We start from the raw sequence: 19,974 nt of genomic DNA on the forward strand, positions 1-19,974 counted from the left end.
AAGTTAAAAAAAAAAAAAAAAAAAAAAAAAAAAAAAAAAAAAAAACACTATTAGTTAAATCCAAATCTATTAAGCTTGTATTTGAAAACATCCCTAAAGGTAAAGAATTTTAATAGATTTAAAAGAAAATTGATAGTGTTTTTAACTTTTTTAGGCTCTAAAAATCAGACATTTAATTACTTTAGTCTAAAGAAGCTGGCAAAATTGCACTGTAGAAATGAACAGTGTTTTGTAAGACATTTCAGTTTATTTACAAGACAACCACTGGCCCTCTCTGCCGTTAGTCTTGATGCATACGTGTTGATGATCGTGGGAAGGAAATACGATGGTAAAAGCGGTCTTTTTCATTTCCTTCTCAAACCCTCCTTGCCTCTTCCGTCTCACAGACCCGACGAGAACGACACAGACGGTCTCGCGTCCATCCTATCCTCCTCTCACCGCCGTCTGCCTTCCCTCGCCTATGTCGTCTTACTCCATCGTTTGCGTCATGGAGGCCCATGCGTGGTTTTTTGGGTGGGGATTTCAGATTTCAAGGGGGAGAGAGGATGTGCTTCGTTTCGATCTGGTCTTGGTGAGTATCGTGATCCCAACTCTTTGTTATTATTAGTTCAATTTCTCTGTTCAAGTCACTGTAGAGTTTTCTGTCACTCAAAATCAGGAGTCGCTTCGGCTCTTCATTGTTCGGCAGCTGCACCTGAAACGTCTTAATCTGTTTGAATAATTATATATATTGTTTGGCTGTCTGCTATACAAATTACCACAAAACAAGAAAGATTTAGTCACAAGTAAATAAAACTATAATTCTCTCTTAATTAATGCTGCAAAATCTGTGTTGGGTCAATAATTGCAAGCTATTTTTTCCGAGAAACAATCAGATTATTGGATCTAAGTTGCTAATTGTTTTAATTTTGAGGCTTCAATAAAATCAGCACCCACAACTGGAGGAGTCAAGAAGCCTGACCGCTACCGACCTGGAATCCTCGCTCTTCGGTAAATTTTCAACACAATATAGTTCAAATCCTCTGAATCATGTTCTTGAATTTTACAATTATGTATCGTGTTCTTTGCATTTCGTTATCCGAACTCTATTCGTTGAATTTGGTTACCTAAATCGTGCCTAATATTTGATGTGGCCAGTGGCTTTGTTGTATGGCTGGCTGATGTGATTTGGGAGTGTTTTTAGTTAATGGGAGACAGGGGACAAAGGCGTGGGGCAGCGAAGTCACGTGGGATTAGGAATTTAGGATAGTAGAGTATTTGCTAATTTATAGGATTAGAAGTCTTCCTTTAGTTTTGTCTTGGTGTGATGAAAAAGAAAAAGGGTGAGTAATTTTAACTCCTGTTTAAGGTAATAACATGTGAATTGTTCTCAGGTATATTGGAACTAAATTTTTCATGATGCTCTTTCCTTTTCTTCTCAGTGAAAAAACATACTAAAGCAACAACATTATGGTGGTGGGAATAAGCGTTCTCAGGTATGTATGGATGTGTGATATGAATTAGCTGACTGGTGTTGAAACATCAGTCAATAAAAAACAGATAGGATCTCAAATATTATACATTAATCCATACATAATGTTTTTGTTATCTGCCCTGCATCAAGATGAGAAAGGCCTTCTTTATTTCGGGCTCAATTATTAATTGAAAACTCATTCATATTTTTTCATAGAAATTCCGTCATTATGCACTGCTGTTTAATTGCTCTTTTTGGGTTTTCTAGCCAAAAAGTAGGTCAGTGTATATTTATTTAGCTCCCCTGATTTTCTTTTTTAATTTATTTTTTGTTTGTTTTGTTGAGTGATGCAGTTTGATCGAATCAGGTTGAATTGAATAATCCTTGAAGTGACAAGAAAGAGCTGACTGAGCAAGTAATAATTCTTAATTACTTACATGTTTTCATTTTAATTTATGATTTGATTGGCCCTCATAGAAATTTCGAGCTCAATAATTGTTGGACCATTGATGTGTTATGAGTATTGATTAGTGTAGTTGTGTAAATATAGTGTATGGGTGTTAAGTAATTCAGATGTTATAGATGATCTCAGAAGGGAAGGGGTATCCCCTTCTTCTTTTTTCTCTTGAACTCTCTCTATCACAAAACTAAAACATGGCCGCCAATTTTCTTATCCTTTAATCGCTGATCTCCTCAGGTTTGCCTCAAGCCGGTGAAGGAATCAGGGTAACAGAGCTCAGACTATAAGAGGTATTTCACATCCCTTAATTTTTTATTTTATTTTATTAATTTTAACCAGATCTGAGAATTTCTAAGTCATGGATCTATGAATAGTGTGTGTTGAGTCTCTGAGCATCTCTATTTTTTTTTCATCAAATGGTCTCTGTAGTGTCTCTGTGTGTTTGTGCATCCATGTATGAATATGATCTCTGCAAGCTCATTATTGTCCTGGGAAACCACCTAAATTATTGATACCTTTCTTTCTACGTACAATGTTATCAAGTTCTATTTTCTAGATTTCTGATTTTGGGGGGGGAGGGAGTGCTAATATAGTAATTTTCAGGTATTTTGTGTCTTTTGGGTAACTTTGTGATATGCAGTTGATTTTAGGAATTGATTTATGGTGGAATGCACTGACATAAGTTATTGTTTTTGTTAATGCAGATGACAGAAATTGACCCGAGTTCAAACTGAAACAATATGATTATTTTGGTTATGGTGAGAACTCAGAACCCTTTCTTAATCTTTCCTGTTTTTGGAATTGAGAAATTGGGTTAATTTTATGATGATTCACCGAGAGTTTATTAATCACTTTAATGCATATGAGATAGGGTTTCTGCTTTGTAGGATCTATTTATGGTCTTTAGAAATTGCTTGATTTGGTATTGTCAAATGGTATATGAATTTCCATGTTCACTTTGTCAGTATGTTGTTGTAGTAGTTTAATTGGATGCGATATAAATTGAGGTGTTGACATGAAATTGGACACAGGTAGTTTTCCTTGATTTCACGGGATAAAGTTGTAGTTTGATTTAGGCTATAAATGATAACCAAATTAAGTTGAATGAGTTGTCACAATCAGAGACGGCTGATGGCATTTTGAACTGAAGTGGAGAAGGATAGCTCAGTGGCTTCCTAAGGTGCAATGCTACTTCAGAATGCTTTCGTTCAGAAGCCAGCAGAATCAAATGACAATCTTGGGCCAAGAAAGAAATCATCATCTGATATTGGGAACCTACTGGTATGCTTCATTATCCTTTTTGAACCCTACTTTATTTTTCTTAAAGAACTAAAATGTTTTATAGTGAGTACTTTGTTCTCTGCTCTATTAATTTTCTTACCCTTATATGGGACTGTTTGCGCTTCAGAAGTATTTTTTTAAGGTACTTATGACTCCTAATTGCCATTTTGCATTCAAAATATATTCTTATTGCTTGATGGGGTTTACCCCTTGGAGCATTTCATTTTGTTTCTCCTTACTCTCTGACTAAAAAATTTTAAACCCTATATAGGTGAATGCAGACGCTGCAAAACCTGCCTTAAAGAACTGTAGATGCTGAAGACAAAAAAGAAGCAAAGGATACATTGCAAGCATAAGGTTGAGATATGGAAGAGAACATTATTCTTCATTTGCCTACGCTTTTTACTACAAATTTAATTTAAATGCTTGAAACTTACGGTGTCATATCATAATTCAATACAAATATATTTGGATTATTGGATAAGCATCGGCCAATTGGAAGGTTATTGACTTTTCTTATAAAGAAGTCAAAGTCATCTTCTCATTTTTGACGTTGAAGATTAGGTTGCATTTTAATATTTATAGGCCAAGATGAAAGAAAAAGATTAGGCTAATTGTTTATGAGCCCCTAAAATCTATAGTGACCTATTGGAAATTATATGATAATTTAGATGTCCTAAAGGTTAACGTGCCAAGTCGTTATGCTGGCACTATTCTGTTTTAGTATTTGTTGGATTAGAATGTACTCATTGTTTTAAGTGAGTATTATTTTTGAACTCTTATGGAGCTTCTTTGGCATGGTAAGTTAAGTTGCATATCCTTTTTTTCGTTAACGGAATTCATTATCTTGCTATATTGGCAATTAGCAGTGTGTGCCAATTGGTAAACTGTACGAATACATGTGTGGAAGTTTGAATTGTACAGATGAAAGTGAATTTTAACAACTCTAACGATTGAATTTGTAACACAGTTTAGCAATTTTTTTCAAAAGCTAACTATTTCTGCCAAATACTCAAGTATTATGTCTTCTACTTTTCTACTTTCCTTTTTCTGTGTTTTCCCCATGTAGTAGGCTGATTACATGAAACAATGAGTATAATACTGATGATGCTATATCATCTACAAATGAATGGTTACTTATAGCATGCATATCCATATATAGCAAGCAAAGTTTCACTTAATTGGTTATTATATTTGATTTGAGTTAAACTTGAATTTCTGGATTTTGACTTTTAGTTTGCTTCTCTGTTGCAGAGTTAGCTTCATTTCATTCCAGTGACTCTTTAAATAGGTCCAAGAACTCACTAAATAGGTAATTGTCTTATATCTTCTTCCCTCTTTGTGTTTATATTTATTTTTCATGTGTTGTGTTCGAATATGACAAACAAGAACTACAAGGGCAGCTAAGAATATCCAGCAATCCATTACCGGTTGAACAATTAATTGGCCATATATCTTAGTACAGTTAGGTCAGGTTTTTGGGGATGGTTGTCTCTCTATATATTTGTTTCATTTTCTCTCATTTTGGGTATTCTTCTCTGTTCTATGTATTTATTCTTTGTTTTAAGGTCAGTTGCTTATTTTTATTTTATGTTTTTTTTTGTGGGTTTTCAATTCGTTAATTTGTGACTTTGTTTAGATTTTAATTTCTTCTTTCGTTTATGATTAAATCGACGTTGGGTTTTGGTTGTTGAAAATATGATTTTTTCTGCTTAAGCTTCTTGGCATTTTTCTGGGATTTTTAGGCTTTCAGTTGCAAGGGTAACAGAACCCTAAAATCCCAGAAATCGATATTGGTATTTGTATTAATGAATTTCCATTTCTCTCCCAAAACAATTTGTTAATTGAAAATTGTTTTCTTTCTGCAGAAGGTGGTAGTGAAATTGGATTTACATAATGACAGAGAAAATAAAAAGGCCTTGAAAGCAGTCTCCAGCCTTACAGGTATCAATTTTTTCTTTTAAGCATGTTGGTTTAATTTGGCTCCGTGAAAAACTTAGAATATAATAAAAATGTAAAAACAATTCTGAATTATTTTTCATTCATCAGGACCCACTAAGTTCTTTGTATTGGTTGATAAGTTAAAGAAAATTTGTCAAGTTTTATGTTTTTATGTATGCTTATTGTGTATAAAATGATCCGTGTCTGTAAAAATTGAACCTTTGGCTTATTTCTGTTCAAAAATTAAAATTTTCGATCTGCTTTTCATATTGCGGGATGATTATTTTGTAAAAACTTGACCTTTGGCTCATACATGTGTAAACCTGAGGATTTGGAGTTGTTTTCTTTGTTGGTTATGAATTTTAGGTGACTAAATTGGTGGTTTCGTATATTAAGCTAAGTTACAAAGTAGATTTTTCCTTCGTTTTGGAAAAGTGTGTAGCGAAGTTCCTGTTCATTACAATGTTATGATTTTGATAAGAGCTTTGTCTACATGTTTTTTGTTGAGTAATGGTTTACTTGGTTAGAAGAAACTCTTTGAGGTTATGTTAAAATCTATTTTGTGGATGAATCTAATTAGTTAAATTTGTCGGGTTTAAGTTATGTAAGAAATTTAATTGCAAAGTTGAGTCTTTTTTTTTCTGAGTTATGTTAATAATTCTACCTAAATTTTTTGTAAATTCATGGTTGGGTTTAAGTTATATTATTAAACATGGATCATTAAAGTCTCAGTACAACTGGATGTTTGTTTACTTGCACAAATTTTTTGTGCATAGAAGTTTGTTTCTGCTTCTCAGGTTCTTTGTCCCCGTGTTTATTATTTGTGTTTTTCTCTATTCATTTGGGCTGTCTCAGTGATTGAACATCTTAGTCAAGGTTCTTTCCCCATCATTTCAAGCTAGATTAGCTGATGAGTGATGCTCTTTATACTGGTGCAGTATCATTGGTGCTCACTTTGTATTTTTCCAGTCACTATATATCTGCTCAACTCTTGGGGGTCAATTATTTGCCAGTAGGAATGTTTAATTGCTTGATCAATGATTTCGATTCAATTTGAAGAAGAAATAGTACTTTTGTTCACTAGGGATTGCGACTCACATATGAGTAAGATGTCCCAATTGTTCATTGATTCTTAGGTGCTATGTCTTTTTAGTTGCTTTTTGTAGAAACTATTCATGCCTATTGCGCCTAATACATTCAAGTCCCGCGAAAACGCGCGGGCATATTTTCTCGTTCAATCTATACTTAGCTGAAAATACACTGTGTTACTGTTCATAAGAACAATGTACTTTCGAAAATGCCCCTGTCTTAATTGTGTAATTTCAATTACTCCAATGCAAATCTAATTGGATCTGGACCGTCCATTTATTTGGGGCATTGTGATAAGAAACCCCCACCCCACGCACGAACCCAAATACACCAAAAACCATCACCCAGTCTCATCCGTTCTCAATTGGATTCCCCGGTGTAAACCCAGAAACTAAGGGTAAGAAAATTCAATTTTTTTTCGGTTTTTTATTTACTTTCAGTGTTAATTTCTTAGCAGATTATTATTTTTGATAAACCCACTTAGAATCTGATCTGGGGTTTCCTTGGATTCTAAAGTAAAAACCTTGAAACTTAAAGGTAGGAAGATTTCAAATTTTTTTATTTTTTTTATTTATTTACAGTATTGATATCTGATTAATACTATTTTTCATAAACCCACTTAGAATCTGATATGGGTTTTGCTTAAATTCATCTTGGGGTTTTTTAATTTTGAGTTTTCTAATTTTCTGGTGCACCTGTGATTAAATATTCAGATTAATTTAACTTAATGGGTTTTTTTTTTAATTGCTGTAGTTTATACAAAGAGCAACTTACAAAGAGGTGAAGAAAAAAAAGTATGTCAAACCATTGCTCATCACTTCAAGTACCTTTTGACCTTTTGCACGTCAAGATATGCTTCAATTTTGTTTCGTATTATTTGGATTTTAGTAAATTTTTCATGATTTCATAGAATTACGTTTAAAGTTCTGAGTTTTGAAGAATTCTTCATTAAATTGGTGGGGTTTTTTTTTATTTTTTTTTATGTCATTTTATTTCCTGGATGCTTCTATATTTTGAGTATATTTGTCATGTGTTTGCCTCTTTTCATCGTGTTGCAAATGTAGTATTCTCTCCACTGAGTTTCTACATGCATGAGAACATGTGTTTTTCTCACTAATTTGATTAGATCATAAACCGCTGCAATGATGGCCGTAGCATACACTCTCATAGAACTGTTAATAGTTGAAGTAACAGTAGCTTCACCGTGACAGTTAAGGGTGATAGAGATTACAAAATTCAGTAGGGTTTGCAATGTGCTGAATTACCTCGAGTAAAATCATTAATTTAAAACCAAATTAGAATAAACCAGAGTAGTTTGTAAACACTGAAGTGAGAGAATCATACAGGTAGTTTGTAAATTCTTAAAACCATACCTCCAAACTGAACACAGCACCAAAATTCTTCTGCTCCTCAACTGGCTCTTCTTTTCTTCTTCTTCTTTCCCTCATCGACATCCTCAACTGAATGCTTCCTTCTTTTTCTTTGTTGGTTAGGGTTGCAATAATCCTCCCATACATAGTGTTGCCATACCCCAATGAGCTTGCCAAAGGTACTGACCGGTTACTGATTGTAGGTTAAAGTACAAATGTTACTGGCGGGTCAAGTTCCATAAGGAGGTGGAAGCAGAAGAAGAATTAGCGTCACGCTTCAGTTTTTCAACAAAAAGGAGTTAATCATTATAAATTATGCATACAAGCTTCTCTGTTTTTTATATCTAAAATTTGAGTTCTTTGACCAAAACTGTGAATAGTGATTGGTAAATATTTCGCATTTTTTTTCTATGGTCCATTTGTGTTCTTTTGGGGTTGTATTTTGCTAGAACATTATTAAATAATTAAATTACATAAATGGACACAATAGATCATTAATAGTATCCCCAATTTTTCTCTAAACTCGAAGCTGAAAATTGAAGAAATACAGCAGACTTTGAGTCATGTAATTCAAATTGCAAACAAAGGGCTAAAGAAGATACATCCAGTATAAAACTCTCACTAAAGGGTACCAAAATTTTCATCTTTGAACATCACAATCCCAAAATGAAACCCTAAAAGTTGGCATGCACAATGAAGATGTAAGTACATATACGACATCAATATATATATATATTTGTCATTGCCAAGAGCATCAAGAATGATTGGTTCCCACTAAGTATATGCTAAAATTATATATTGATATAGACTGATGTTCATGATATGAGGAATACGTGCATGTACAGTTTCTATTGGCATGAAGTTTTGAAGATCCGAAATTGTGTGAAAATTGAAATTGAAACTACATTGTAGAATGTTAAATATTTCCTCCAAATTTGAAGACAGAAAATAAAATAACTTAAAAGCTAAATTGAGTAAAATTAAATTTTTGGCCTCAAATATCCTTTAGGCGAACACAAAAGTTTGACCCCAACATCCAATTTTTTTAATTCAATTTTGATAAATGATTGAGAGTTTTTCAATGATTGTATTACTGTGTTTGATTAATGATTAAGGAGTTTGATATATTTTCTTGCTTAAGTTTTTCTTAGGTGTGTACTAAATTGGATGTTGGTTTGATTATTTCCGAGCTTTCACGACTTTCAATTACCCAATAGAGTATGAAAACCCTAACTTTAATTTTGCGCATGTTTTGGTGCCTGCAAATGAAATCTGGCATAGTGAAATTATGAAAACTTGCCCTTCATCTCTAGATTTTCATTCAATTCAATTCATAATGAAATTTAGGGTGATTCAATTCACGAGTGTTCAAATTTTTTTTCTACATTGTATAGTTGTAAACATAAAACACTTCATGAGATAGAGCCATAGTTTTTGAAAAACAATCCTTTAGGATGGCATACCAACATCCCCAATTTTTGTAGTATAATATGCATACCAACATCTCTTTTGCCACTTAGTACTACAGTATAGTGGTATTCCTCTTCATTTGTAAGTGAAAGGTCTTAGGTTTGATTCTCACCAAAGGTGAATTTGAACCACATAATGCTAGCTCATTGTGAGGCTAAGCCTACACTCTCCCCCTTAGTATAGATAATAGCGTTTGTTAAAAAAAATATAGCATATATATTTTTCGAGACCTTTTACATCTTCAACAGTGTTTCAAACCCAGCAGCAAAGCGCGGGTACACTTACTGGTCTATACTAAAACCCAAAACACCACTTTGAAACACTATTCATAAGCAAAGTGTGCTTCCTGTTTTACCCCTGCTAAGTTTGCATTATTACATTTTTACACTGACAAAAATGCCCTGCACTTAGGCCTGGCAAACGGGTCGTGTCTGTCGTGTTCGTGTCGTTTTCGTGTAACATCTGTTATCTTAATGGGTCGTGTCATGTCACACCTGTTATCTTAACGGGTCCTTAACAGGTCGAGTCGCTTTACCCAATGGGTAAAGTGACCCGACCCGTTAAGAAAAAAATATTTTTTTTTTTTTAAATTTGCACATACCACACATTGCCACATAAATATTACTTCAAAACATTAAAACATTTGTCGTTTAAGTACTATATCTACACTCGAAAATAAGAGCCTAATAAAAAAATAATACATACACTACTAATCTATTACAAATATTAAATGTTCAAGGATATGCAAAATGAAAGAGTTTTTGTTTTCAAGATTGTAAGTCTTTCTCAAAAGTTTACACCTCTATCTACAAAATCTTCAATTTACATCGATCATCATGAAATTGTATTGAAACTTTGGCTTGATCTATTGCCTTGAAGAGTTATATTGAAGATGTTTTCAGTAAGTTTTTCCTCGTCAGAACTCTCTTCCGCATAAACTAAGTATAGAAAAACCAAACATTAAAAATCATTCAAATTATGAGAAGTTTACCAAAATAATTATGAAAAGAAATAAAATAATAATACTATATCATATAAAAATATATTAAAATAACCGTTAAATCGTGATTTTTCGTATATAACCGTCGAAAGGCTTTGTCCCGTTACTTGATCTCTGAATGTTTGTTTTTTGTGATTTTTTGTTGATGCGATCTCCAAGCATATACAAACAAGTTTGATAGTTTGGATCGTTGAAATTAGTTTTGGAGAATTCGTATCTCAACAAAACGATGGATTGACTAACACTTGGAGTTTATTTATATTTTCATTAAGTATAACATAAGATTTTGTGGTATCCACTTGTGTAAATATTTTAAATTGAAGATCGAATTCATTCATTGTATTCATATAGGGTCAAGGAGTGTAGCTGTAACAAATCATCAAAATCGGAGTTCAAATAACCGTTAAATCATGATTTTTCGTTTATAACCGTCGAAAAACTTTGGAAAAACTTTGTCCCGTTACTTGATCTCTGAATGTTTGTTTTTTGTGATTTTTTGTTGATGTAATCTCCAAGCATATACAAACAAGTTTGACGGTTTGGATCATTGAAATTAGTTTTGGAGAATTCGTATCTCAATAAAACGATAGATTGACTAACGCTTAGAGTTTATTTATACTTTCATTAAGTATAACATAAGATTTTGTGGTATCCACTTGTGTAAATATTTTAAATTGAAGATCAAATTCATTTGTTGTATTCATATAGGGTCAAGGAGTGTACCTGTAAAAAATCATCAAAATCGGAGTTAAAATAACCGTTAAATCGTGATTTTTCATTTATAACGGTCGAAAAACTTTGTCTCGTTACTTGACCTTTGAATGTTTGTTTTTTTCTGATTTTTTGTTAATGTGATCTCCAAGAATATACAAACAACTTTGACGGTTTGGATCGTTGAAATTAGTTTTGGAGAATTCGTATCCCATCAAAACGATAGATTGACTAATGCTTAAAGAGTTTATTTATACTTTCATTAAGTATAACATAAGATTTTGTGGTATCCACTTGTGTAAATATTTTAAATTGAAGATCGAATTCATTCATTGTATTCATATAGGGTCAAGGAGTGTAGCTGTAAAAAATCATCAAAATCGGAGTTAAAATAACCGTTAAATCGTGATTTTTCGTTTATAACCGTCGGAAAGCTTTGCCCCGTTACTTGATCTTTGAATGTTTGTTTTTTGTGATTTTTTGTTGATGTGATCTCCAAGCATATACAAACAAGTTTGACGGTTTGGATCGTTGAAATTAGTTTTGGAGAATTCGTATCCCAACAAAACGATAGATTGACTAACACTTAGAGTTTATTTATACTTTCATTAAGTATAACATAAGATTTTGTGGTATCCACTTGTGTAAATATTTTAAATTGAAGATTGTATTCATATAGGGTCAAGGAGTGTAGCTGTAAAAAAATCATCAAAATCGGAGTTAAAATAACCATTAAGTCGTGATTTTTCGTTTATAACCGTTGAAAAGCTTTGTCTCAATACTTGATCTCTGAATGTTTGTTTTTTGTGATTTTTTGCTGATGTAATCTCCAAGCATATACAAACAAGTTAGACGGTTTAGATCGTTGAAATTAGTTTTGGAGAATTCGAATCCCATCAAAACGATAGATTGACTAACACTTACAATTTATTTATAATTTCATGAAGTATAATATAAGATTTTGTGGTATCCACTTGTGTAAATATTTTAAATTGAAGATCGAATTCATTCATTGTATTCATATAGGGTCAAGGAGTGTTGCTGTAAAAAATCATCAAAATCAGAGTTAAAATGACCGTTAAATCGTGATTTTTTGTTTTCAATCGTCGAAAAGTTTTGTCCCGTTACTTGATCTCTAAAAGTTTGTTTTTTGTGATTTTTTGTTGATGTGATCTCCAAGCATATACAAACAAGTTTGACGGTTTGGATCGTTGAAATTAGTTTTGGAGAATTCGTATCCAAACAAAACGATAGATTGACTAACACTTGAAGTTTATTTATACTTTCATTAAGTATAACATAAGATTTTGTGGTATCCACTTGTGTAAATCTTTTAAATTGAAGATCGAATTCATTCATTGTATTCATATAGGGTCAATGAGTGTACCTGTAAAAAATCATCAAAATCGGAGTTAAAATAACCGTTAAATCATGACTTTTCATTTATAACCGTCGAAAAGCTTTGTCCCGTTACTTGATCTCTAAATGTTTGTTTTTTGTGATTTTTTGTTGATCTGATCTCCAAGCATATAAAAACAAGTTTGACGGTTTCGATCGTTGAAATTAGTTTTGGAGAATTCGTATCCCAACAAAACGATGGATTGACTAACACTTAGAGTTTATTTATACTTTCATTAAGTATAACATAAGATTTTGTGGTATCCACTTGTGTAAATATTTTAAATTGAAGATCGAATTCATTCATTGTATTCATATTGGGTCAAGGAGTGTACCTATAAAAAATCATCAAAATCGGAGTTAAAATAACCGTTAAATCATGAGTTTTCGTTTATAACCGTCGAAAAACTTTGTCCCATTACTTGATCTCTGAATGTTTGTTTTTTGTGATTTTTTTGTTGATGTAATCTCCAAGCATATACAAACAAGTTTGACGGTTTGGATCGTTGAAATTAGTTTTGGAGAATTCGTATCCCAATAAAACGATAGATTGACTAATGCTTAGAGTTTATTTATACTTTCATTAAGTATAACATAAGATTTTGTGGTATCCACTTGTGTAAATATTTTTAATTGAAGATCAAATTCATTCATTGTATTCATATAGGGTCAAGGAGTATACCTGTAAAAAAATCATCAAAATTGGAGTTAAAATAACCGTTAAATCGTGATTTTTCGTTTATAACCGTCGAAAAACTTTGTCCCGTTACTTGATCTTTGAATGTTTGTTTTTTGTGATTTTTTGTTAATGTGATCTCCAAGCATATACAAACAAATTTGACGGTTTGGATCATTGAAATTAGTTTTGGAGAATTCGTATCCCATCAAAACGATAGATTGACTAACGCTTAAAGAGTTTATTTATACTTTCATTAAGTATAACATAAGATTTTGTGGTATCCACTTGTGTAAATATTTTAAATTGAAGATCGAATTCATTCATTGTATTCATATAGGGTCAAGGAGTGTACCTGTAAAAAATCATCAAAATCGGAGTTAAAATAACCGTTAAATCGTGATTTTTTGTTTATAACCGTCGAAAAACTTTGTCCCATTACTTGATCTCTGAATGTTTGTTTTTTGTGATTTTTTGTTGATCTGATCTCCAAGCATATGCAAACAAGTTTGACGGTTTGGGTCGTTGAAATTAGTTTTGGAGAATTCGTATCCCATCAAAACGATAGATTGACTAACAATTAAGAGTTTATTTATACTTCCATTAAGTATAACATAAGATTTTGTGGTATCCACTTGTGTAAATATTTTAAATTGAAGATCGAATTCATTCATTGTATTCATATAGGGTCAAGGAGTGTACCTGTAAAAAATTATTAAAATCGGAGTTAAAATAACCGTTAAATCATGATTTTTCGTTTATAATCGTCGAAAAGCTTTGTCCCGTTACTTGATCTCTAAATGTTTGTTTTTTGTGATTTTTTGTTGATGTGATCTCCAAGCACAAACAAGTTTGACGGTTTGGATCGTTGAAATTAGTTTTGGAGAATTCGTATCCCATCAAAACGATAGATTGACTAACACTTAAGAGTTTATTTATACTTCCATTAAGTATAACATAAGATTTTTTGGTATCCACTTGTGTAAATATTTTAAATTGAAGATCGAATTCATTCATTGTATTCATATAGGGTCAAGGAGTGTAGCTGTAAAAAATCATTAAAATCGGAGTTAAAATAATCGTTAAATCGTGATTTTTCGTTTATAACCGTCGAAAAGCTTTGTCCCGTTACTTGATCTTTGAATGTTTGTTTTTTGTGATTTTTTGCTGATGTGATCTCCAACCATATACAAACAAGTTTGATGGTTTAGATCGTTGAAATTAGTTTTGGAGAATTCGTATCACGTCAAAACCATAGATTGACTAACACTTAGAGTTTATTTATACTTTCATTAAGTATAACATAAAATTTTGTGGTATCCACTTGTGTAAATATTTTAAATTGAAGATCGAATTCATTAATTGTATTCATATAGGGTCAAGGAGTGTAGCTGTAAAAAATCATCAAAATCAGAGTTAAAATAACCGTTAAATCGTGATTTTTCGTTTATAACCGTCGAAAAGCTTTGTCATGTTACTTGATCTCTGAATGTTTTTTTTTTGTGATTTTTTGTTGATGTGTTCTCAAAGTATATACAAACAAGTTTGACGGTTGGGATCATTGAAATTAGTTTAAGAGAATTCGTATCCCATGAAAACAATAGATTAACTAACACTTACAGTTTATTTATACTTTCATCAAGTATAACAGAAGATTTTGTAGTATCCACTTGTGTAAATATTTTAAATTGAAGATTGAATTCATTCATTGTATTCATATAGAGTCAAGGAGTGTAGCTATAAAAAATCATCAAAATCGAAGTTAAAATAACCGTTAAATCGTGATTTTTCATTTATAACCGTCGAAAAGCTTTGTCACATTACTTGATCTCTGAATGTTTGTTTTTTGCGATTTTTGGGTGATGTGATCTCAAAGCATATACAAACAAGTTTGACGGTTGGGATCGTTCAAATTAGTTTCGGAGAATTCGTACCCCATCAAGTTCCAATGGTGTATATAAAGATATATATACACACACATATATATATATATATATATATATATTTATTTAGTTGATTTAAATCTATTTATTTTGTACGTATAATTGACTGGTACACGGAGTAGTACATCACGTGTGTCATTATAAAAATAATGAGATATGTAATATGTGTGATAAAAAGTTAATAACTTAAAAAAAGAAAAAAAAATTTCTCACCATTTCTATTAATTTTCATTTTTCCCTCTATTTTTTGTTTCATTTTCAACTTTTCTTATAATTTTTACCTTTCCCTCCAGCATCTTTCCCTAATTCCCTCACTTTTTTGTTTCATTTTCAACTTTTCTTATCATTTTCATTTTCCCTCCATTTTTCTTCAAAAAGGGCGGCAGGAATGGAACAGAATCAAATCAATGGATGCATCATGCATCATGCATATTAATTAATAATTTTTATAATTTTTATAAAATTTAATTCAAAATTTAATATATATATATATATATATATAATTATATAATTATTATAGATAGTTAATATTTTGGGGGTCTAATTATTATAGTATATATAATTATTATAATTATTATAGACTTTATAGTTAATTTAATATATATATATTATTTATTATAGTTTTTAGGGGTATAAAATTGTTAAATTAATGTATATAATTATTACAGTATTTTTTTAGGGTTATAAAATTATAAAAATAATATTCTGCTTATCGTTTTTCGTGTTACCCACGTGTATACCCGAATCAACCCCTTATCTTAACAGGTGCTTATCGGGTTACCCGATAACGACCCGATTCGTTATCGTGTCGACCCCAACACCTGTTAATTTCGTGTCATGTCGTGTCGGGTTATCGGGTCGTGTCAGGAATTGCCAGGCCTACCTGCACTCATCTCTTTCCTCCTGATTTCTTTCCAATTAAAAATCGTGTGTGATTTCTCCTCACCAAGCAACCACTTTGCTCCAGATATTTCAAATTGAAATTTCTCTCCTTTCTTTGCATGTTGAATTTCACATCAACAACATCTCCCTATAACCTCGGAGCTTTGTTCGGATTCAAGTTTTCCGACAGTAATTGGACGATTCCTCCAATGCCCGCCATCAAGGTTTGTCTGAAACAATTCCTACCTTATTGACCTATTGCATGTCAAAATTTGCTTCAAATTTGTGATTTAATATAAAGGAAAACTAATGAAAATGGCTTGAAAATTTTGAGTTTTAACGATAAGGACAAAATAAAGGGTAAAGTGAATAGTACCAGGATTGATTTTTTAGTGTAAAAATATGATTTTTTGTTAAAGTGAACAATACAGAGATCTTTTTGTTAAAGTTCCCTTTATATAATTGGGCTTTAGAAAAAAATTTCATGATTTTGTCTAATCCAATTTGAGGATTAGAAATTTTGCCTGGGAATGCAATTTCATCTACTCCAAACAAATAAATTCTTTTTAATCTGAATTTAGAAAATTATATTTGAATTTGTTTTACATCTGATTTAGTTGGATTTAGGTTTGTGTTTGTGTTTCCTGGCCTGAGTTGTATATAAAGAAAAAAGAGTGGTTTTTTTGTATCCTAAAGAGTTCATCATGATCATAGACACAAGTCGAATATTATCTAGTAAGATGCTGAGTCCTCTTGCATTCATATAATTACATTTGTGAGCTGCTTTTCTGGGTTTTTGTTGATTTGTTAACTTATCTGGCATACACAAGAAGAGTGACACCGCCATTTATACATGAAAAATGTAGCAGTTTGGCCAATCTAACCATTTATTTTGAGCACATCACATTAGCAAATAATAAAACATATGACAACGGGGTTTTTTCAAGTCAATTTTTGTTGGCATGTTGTTGTTCATGTAAGTGTTGGTTTGATAAATACAAGTGCTTTTGCCATTTTATGACAAAGAAGAAGAAGAATAGTATGTATGTTATAACATTATGAGTCTAAGAACTTATGTGACTTTTTTTGCTAAAAGATTGTGTGACTGTTTTATATATCCGTCATTATGAAACAAGGAAGAATAGGAAGAAAGTGTGACATATGATCTCTAACTATTCGACTTTGTTTAAAGCAATATTGTTTGGTCAAATAGTTGTGTTAAGATATTGGAGAAAATTAAAAATATTTAAAATTCATTCTGAGGAGGTTCTCATTCTATGAGAAATGTTTAGTTGTGACGGAAATACGGATGGTACACCACGTGTTTTTATGCAAGTGGTGGAAAATTTTAATTTTTAAGTTATTAACCTTTTAACACACATATCCCACTATTTATTTAAGGATACATAGTATACCATCTCGTGTGACGATCACACTGAAAAATCTCTTCTCATTCTACTGCTGAAATCCGGATATCAATTCGATTAGTGGTGCTTGTCTCCTAAAATTTCTAATTTCTAATGATTTATAAGTCTTTTAAAAGCTGAAGAGAGAGAAAACGGGCAGATCTCTTTCTGATCTGATGCAGTATGTGTGCGGAGTGAAGAAATTGGTAAGGCGATGAGAGTGTGCAGCGGGTGGCGCCGTTTCTTCATCTTTCTACCTCTTATTTTCATTCTTCGTCACTTCTTCTCCGGTGAGTGAGTCACTCCCTCATTTTCTTCTTTTTATTAAAAAAATAATTTTCTTTTGTATTACAAATTCGTAATTTACATCTGGGTTGGTTCATCTCTTAGTTAAGGAATTGCATCATAACTCTGCTGTGGAAGATTTGCCCAGGAAGAAAGAAAGCAACAAATCCAAATCCAACCACTTGGTTCTTGGCCCTGCTGCTGGCCAAGGCTTGAGCGATCGCCTCCAATGTCATGGTACCAATCAAATTTCAACCAATTCAAATTCAATCAGATTTGGGTTTTGGTGGTAGTATTTTTTTATTTTTTTATACGAGCGATATTTTATATGACGGGGACGGGGGGGGGGGGGGGTGGGGGGGTGGGGAGGGGAAGTGTTTGAGGCGATACACAGTGGGTTGAAGAGGAAGACCAACAAGCGCGGCAATCCACCACTTTATTATTTGTTTGTTTCATCTATGTTCATGTTTTACTTTTTTATATGGGCAGGATCTGGCAATGGCATCAAAGCTCTCAACCACACCACCCATTCTTCCCGTGCCTCCGCTGCGGTTGATAGCATTGCTGTTGTCACTGTCTTCACCATATACAATTCTTCCACCTCCAATAGGCACGTCGAAGATCAATTCTCAAACTCTGTTACAGTTGGGAATGCTTCTTATACTAAATTCGAGAGATCCATGGCCGTCTTGAATGTCTTTATTAACTTCATTCAGGTAATCTTCTGATATATTGTACAGTAGAATTGTGTTCAACTTCCTCACTTTCGTTCGAGACATAATGAGTTACTCTATCATATGATTGATACATTGCAGCTGGCTATGCCCCGGAGCAGTGTAGTCATTCTAACAGACCCGGCAGCTGATCTTTCAATACGCAGAAACAAGGTCACTGTATATCCAATTCAAGGTGAATATTCACGAGACAAGTTGATGCTTCAGAGAATCAGGTCTTACATTGTAAGAGCACATTGTATTAATGATAACAAATAGAAATATCCTTTGTTTATCATTAGCTATGCTTCTCACCAGTATCACCTAGTTTATTTCTTTTTTTTTATTTTTTTATTTTTATTTTTTATGTTCGTACTCATCAATCCCTGAAATTGCTATAGGTTTCCCTTTTGACTGATTTCCGCTTATTCAAAATACACATATATAGTGTTTCCCAATTTCCTGCACGTATGGAAAACAAAATGTTAGCTTAAGACTTCTCCTTTCTAAGTTAGTGGTGCTCCTAACGTATAATTAATTGTTCCCAAATATAAGTGTATTTAGTATCATTGGAAGCCAATAGAGAAATACTTACTAGCAATGTTCTAATCTAATGTTGCATTGAATTTCTGTCATTCAGGCCTTCCTAGAATCTAGGATGGAGGAGCTTCCTCAGAATCAGAAGCATACTCATTACATCTTCACCGACTCAGATATCACTGTTGTTGATGATCTAGGACACATATTTAGTGAATATCCGAATTTTCATCTGGCACTTACGTTTCGCAATAACAAAGCACAACCTCTGAATTCAGGATTTATAGCAGTGAGGGGCACCGCTGATGGAATTTTAAGGTGCGTCATCACTTTATCTGTTTACTCAAAGTTAAGCATGTTATTTAATACTAATAGTTATGATCTGTTTTGTGGTTATTGTTGACCAGAAAACAGAGATGAAATGTTACCGTTTTTTACATTTCACATACTGCAATGATGCAGGGCAAAGATTTTTCTACAAAAAGTACTAAAAGTTTATCAAACAAGGTACATGAGGGCTTCTAGAATGCTTGGGGATCAATTAGCTCTTGCCTGGGTAGTGACGTCGCACCCATCTTTCGATGCAAAGAAATTTACAAAAGCCAAAGCTTTCGTAGATGATATTCACGGTGCTTCCGTGTTGTTTTTACCCTGTGCTGTGTACAACTGGACACCACCAGAAGGCGCTGGCCAATTTCATGGCATGCCCTTGGATGTAAAGGTATATTGCTGATGTGGAAAACACAAAACCTGTTAACAAGGTTGTTGATTTTATATGAGTTTTTTTGTTTTGTTTTCGCTGCTAAATTGAAACAAATATGGTGTTGAATTGTGGATTATGTGATATATTCTGGATATAGGTTGTTCATTTCAAAGGATCAAGGAAACGCCTGATGCTCGAGTCTTGGAACTTCTACAGTTCCGTTTCCAACATTCCAGATATGTTGTGCCTGATATTAAAGAGTGGGAGAACAAAGTATGACTTTTGAATAACTCAAGCTGGTTTAGCTTAGCATATGAATTCGTATTACAAATTTGATTAGGAAGCTGCTGATTTCATGGCATTGAAAACTTACCCTGTAGAGAAAACATGACGGACTACTTTCATTTATTATCTCTGTAATGCTGTTTTCTTTGAATTTGTTACTTCTTTACGGTGTTTAGGGTAATTTGATGTCGGAACTCTGTTAGTTTCCTTGTTCCACACTGGCCAAACCTAACCGTGATTCTAGAATTTGCGAACTTATTACTGTCGTAGGTTATGATTACTTTTCGAAGTGGTGTTCTAACACAATAACAGCCCTTTTTCGGTGCTCTTAGTCTCAACTCTCAAAGTTATGAATAGAGACTCAAACTAAG

The 19,974-nt window shown here is 32.7% G+C and overlaps 1 protein-coding gene and 2 long non-coding RNA genes across 8 annotated transcripts; all 3 read left to right on the top strand.

Annotated features, from left to right (window-relative positions):
• The first annotated feature begins 307 nt into the window (after nucleotides 1–307).
• On the top strand, nucleotides 308–6,330 carry LOC148697986 (uncharacterized). Of its 6 annotated transcripts, XR_015960764.1 has the most exons (9): nucleotides 308–571; nucleotides 914–990; nucleotides 1,422–1,475; nucleotides 1,807–1,868; nucleotides 2,151–2,671; nucleotides 3,466–3,551; nucleotides 4,449–4,506; nucleotides 5,066–5,138; nucleotides 5,991–6,330. It is a non-coding gene; the product is annotated as an uncharacterized LOC148697986 (long non-coding RNA). The 6 variants fall into 6 exon arrangements; XR_015960767.1 differs by lacking the exon at nucleotides 914–990; XR_015960766.1 differs by lacking the exons at nucleotides 308–571; nucleotides 914–990 and having other exon boundaries at nucleotides 1,008–1,475; nucleotides 5,063–5,138.
• A 188-nt stretch (nucleotides 6,331–6,518) lies between these two features.
• LOC148697987 (uncharacterized) lies at nucleotides 6,519–7,269 on the top strand. Its single transcript, XR_015960768.1, has 2 exons — nucleotides 6,519–6,621; nucleotides 6,978–7,269. It is a non-coding gene; the product is annotated as an uncharacterized LOC148697987 (long non-coding RNA).
• A 9,837-nt stretch (nucleotides 7,270–17,106) lies between these two features.
• On the top strand, nucleotides 17,107–19,754 carry LOC148697988 (polyphosphatidylinositol phosphatase). The gene is made up of 7 exons (XM_088691102.1): nucleotides 17,107–17,370; nucleotides 17,471–17,602; nucleotides 17,855–18,081; nucleotides 18,181–18,324; nucleotides 18,719–18,933; nucleotides 19,078–19,336; nucleotides 19,476–19,754. Exons 1-7 carry the CDS (start codon nucleotides 17,295–17,297, stop codon nucleotides 19,602–19,604), a joined length of 1,182 nt encoding a protein of 393 aa, XP_088547228.1. The 5' UTR covers nucleotides 17,107–17,294; the 3' UTR covers nucleotides 19,605–19,754.
• The last annotated feature ends 220 nt before the right edge of the window (nucleotides 19,755–19,974 follow it).

This window comes from Pyrus communis, chromosome 3 (genome assembly GCF_041283825.1).
Source record: "Pyrus communis isolate YQ-2024b chromosome 3, ASM4128382v1, whole genome shotgun sequence".
Taxonomy (NCBI): Eukaryota; Viridiplantae; Streptophyta; class Magnoliopsida; order Rosales; family Rosaceae; genus Pyrus; species Pyrus communis.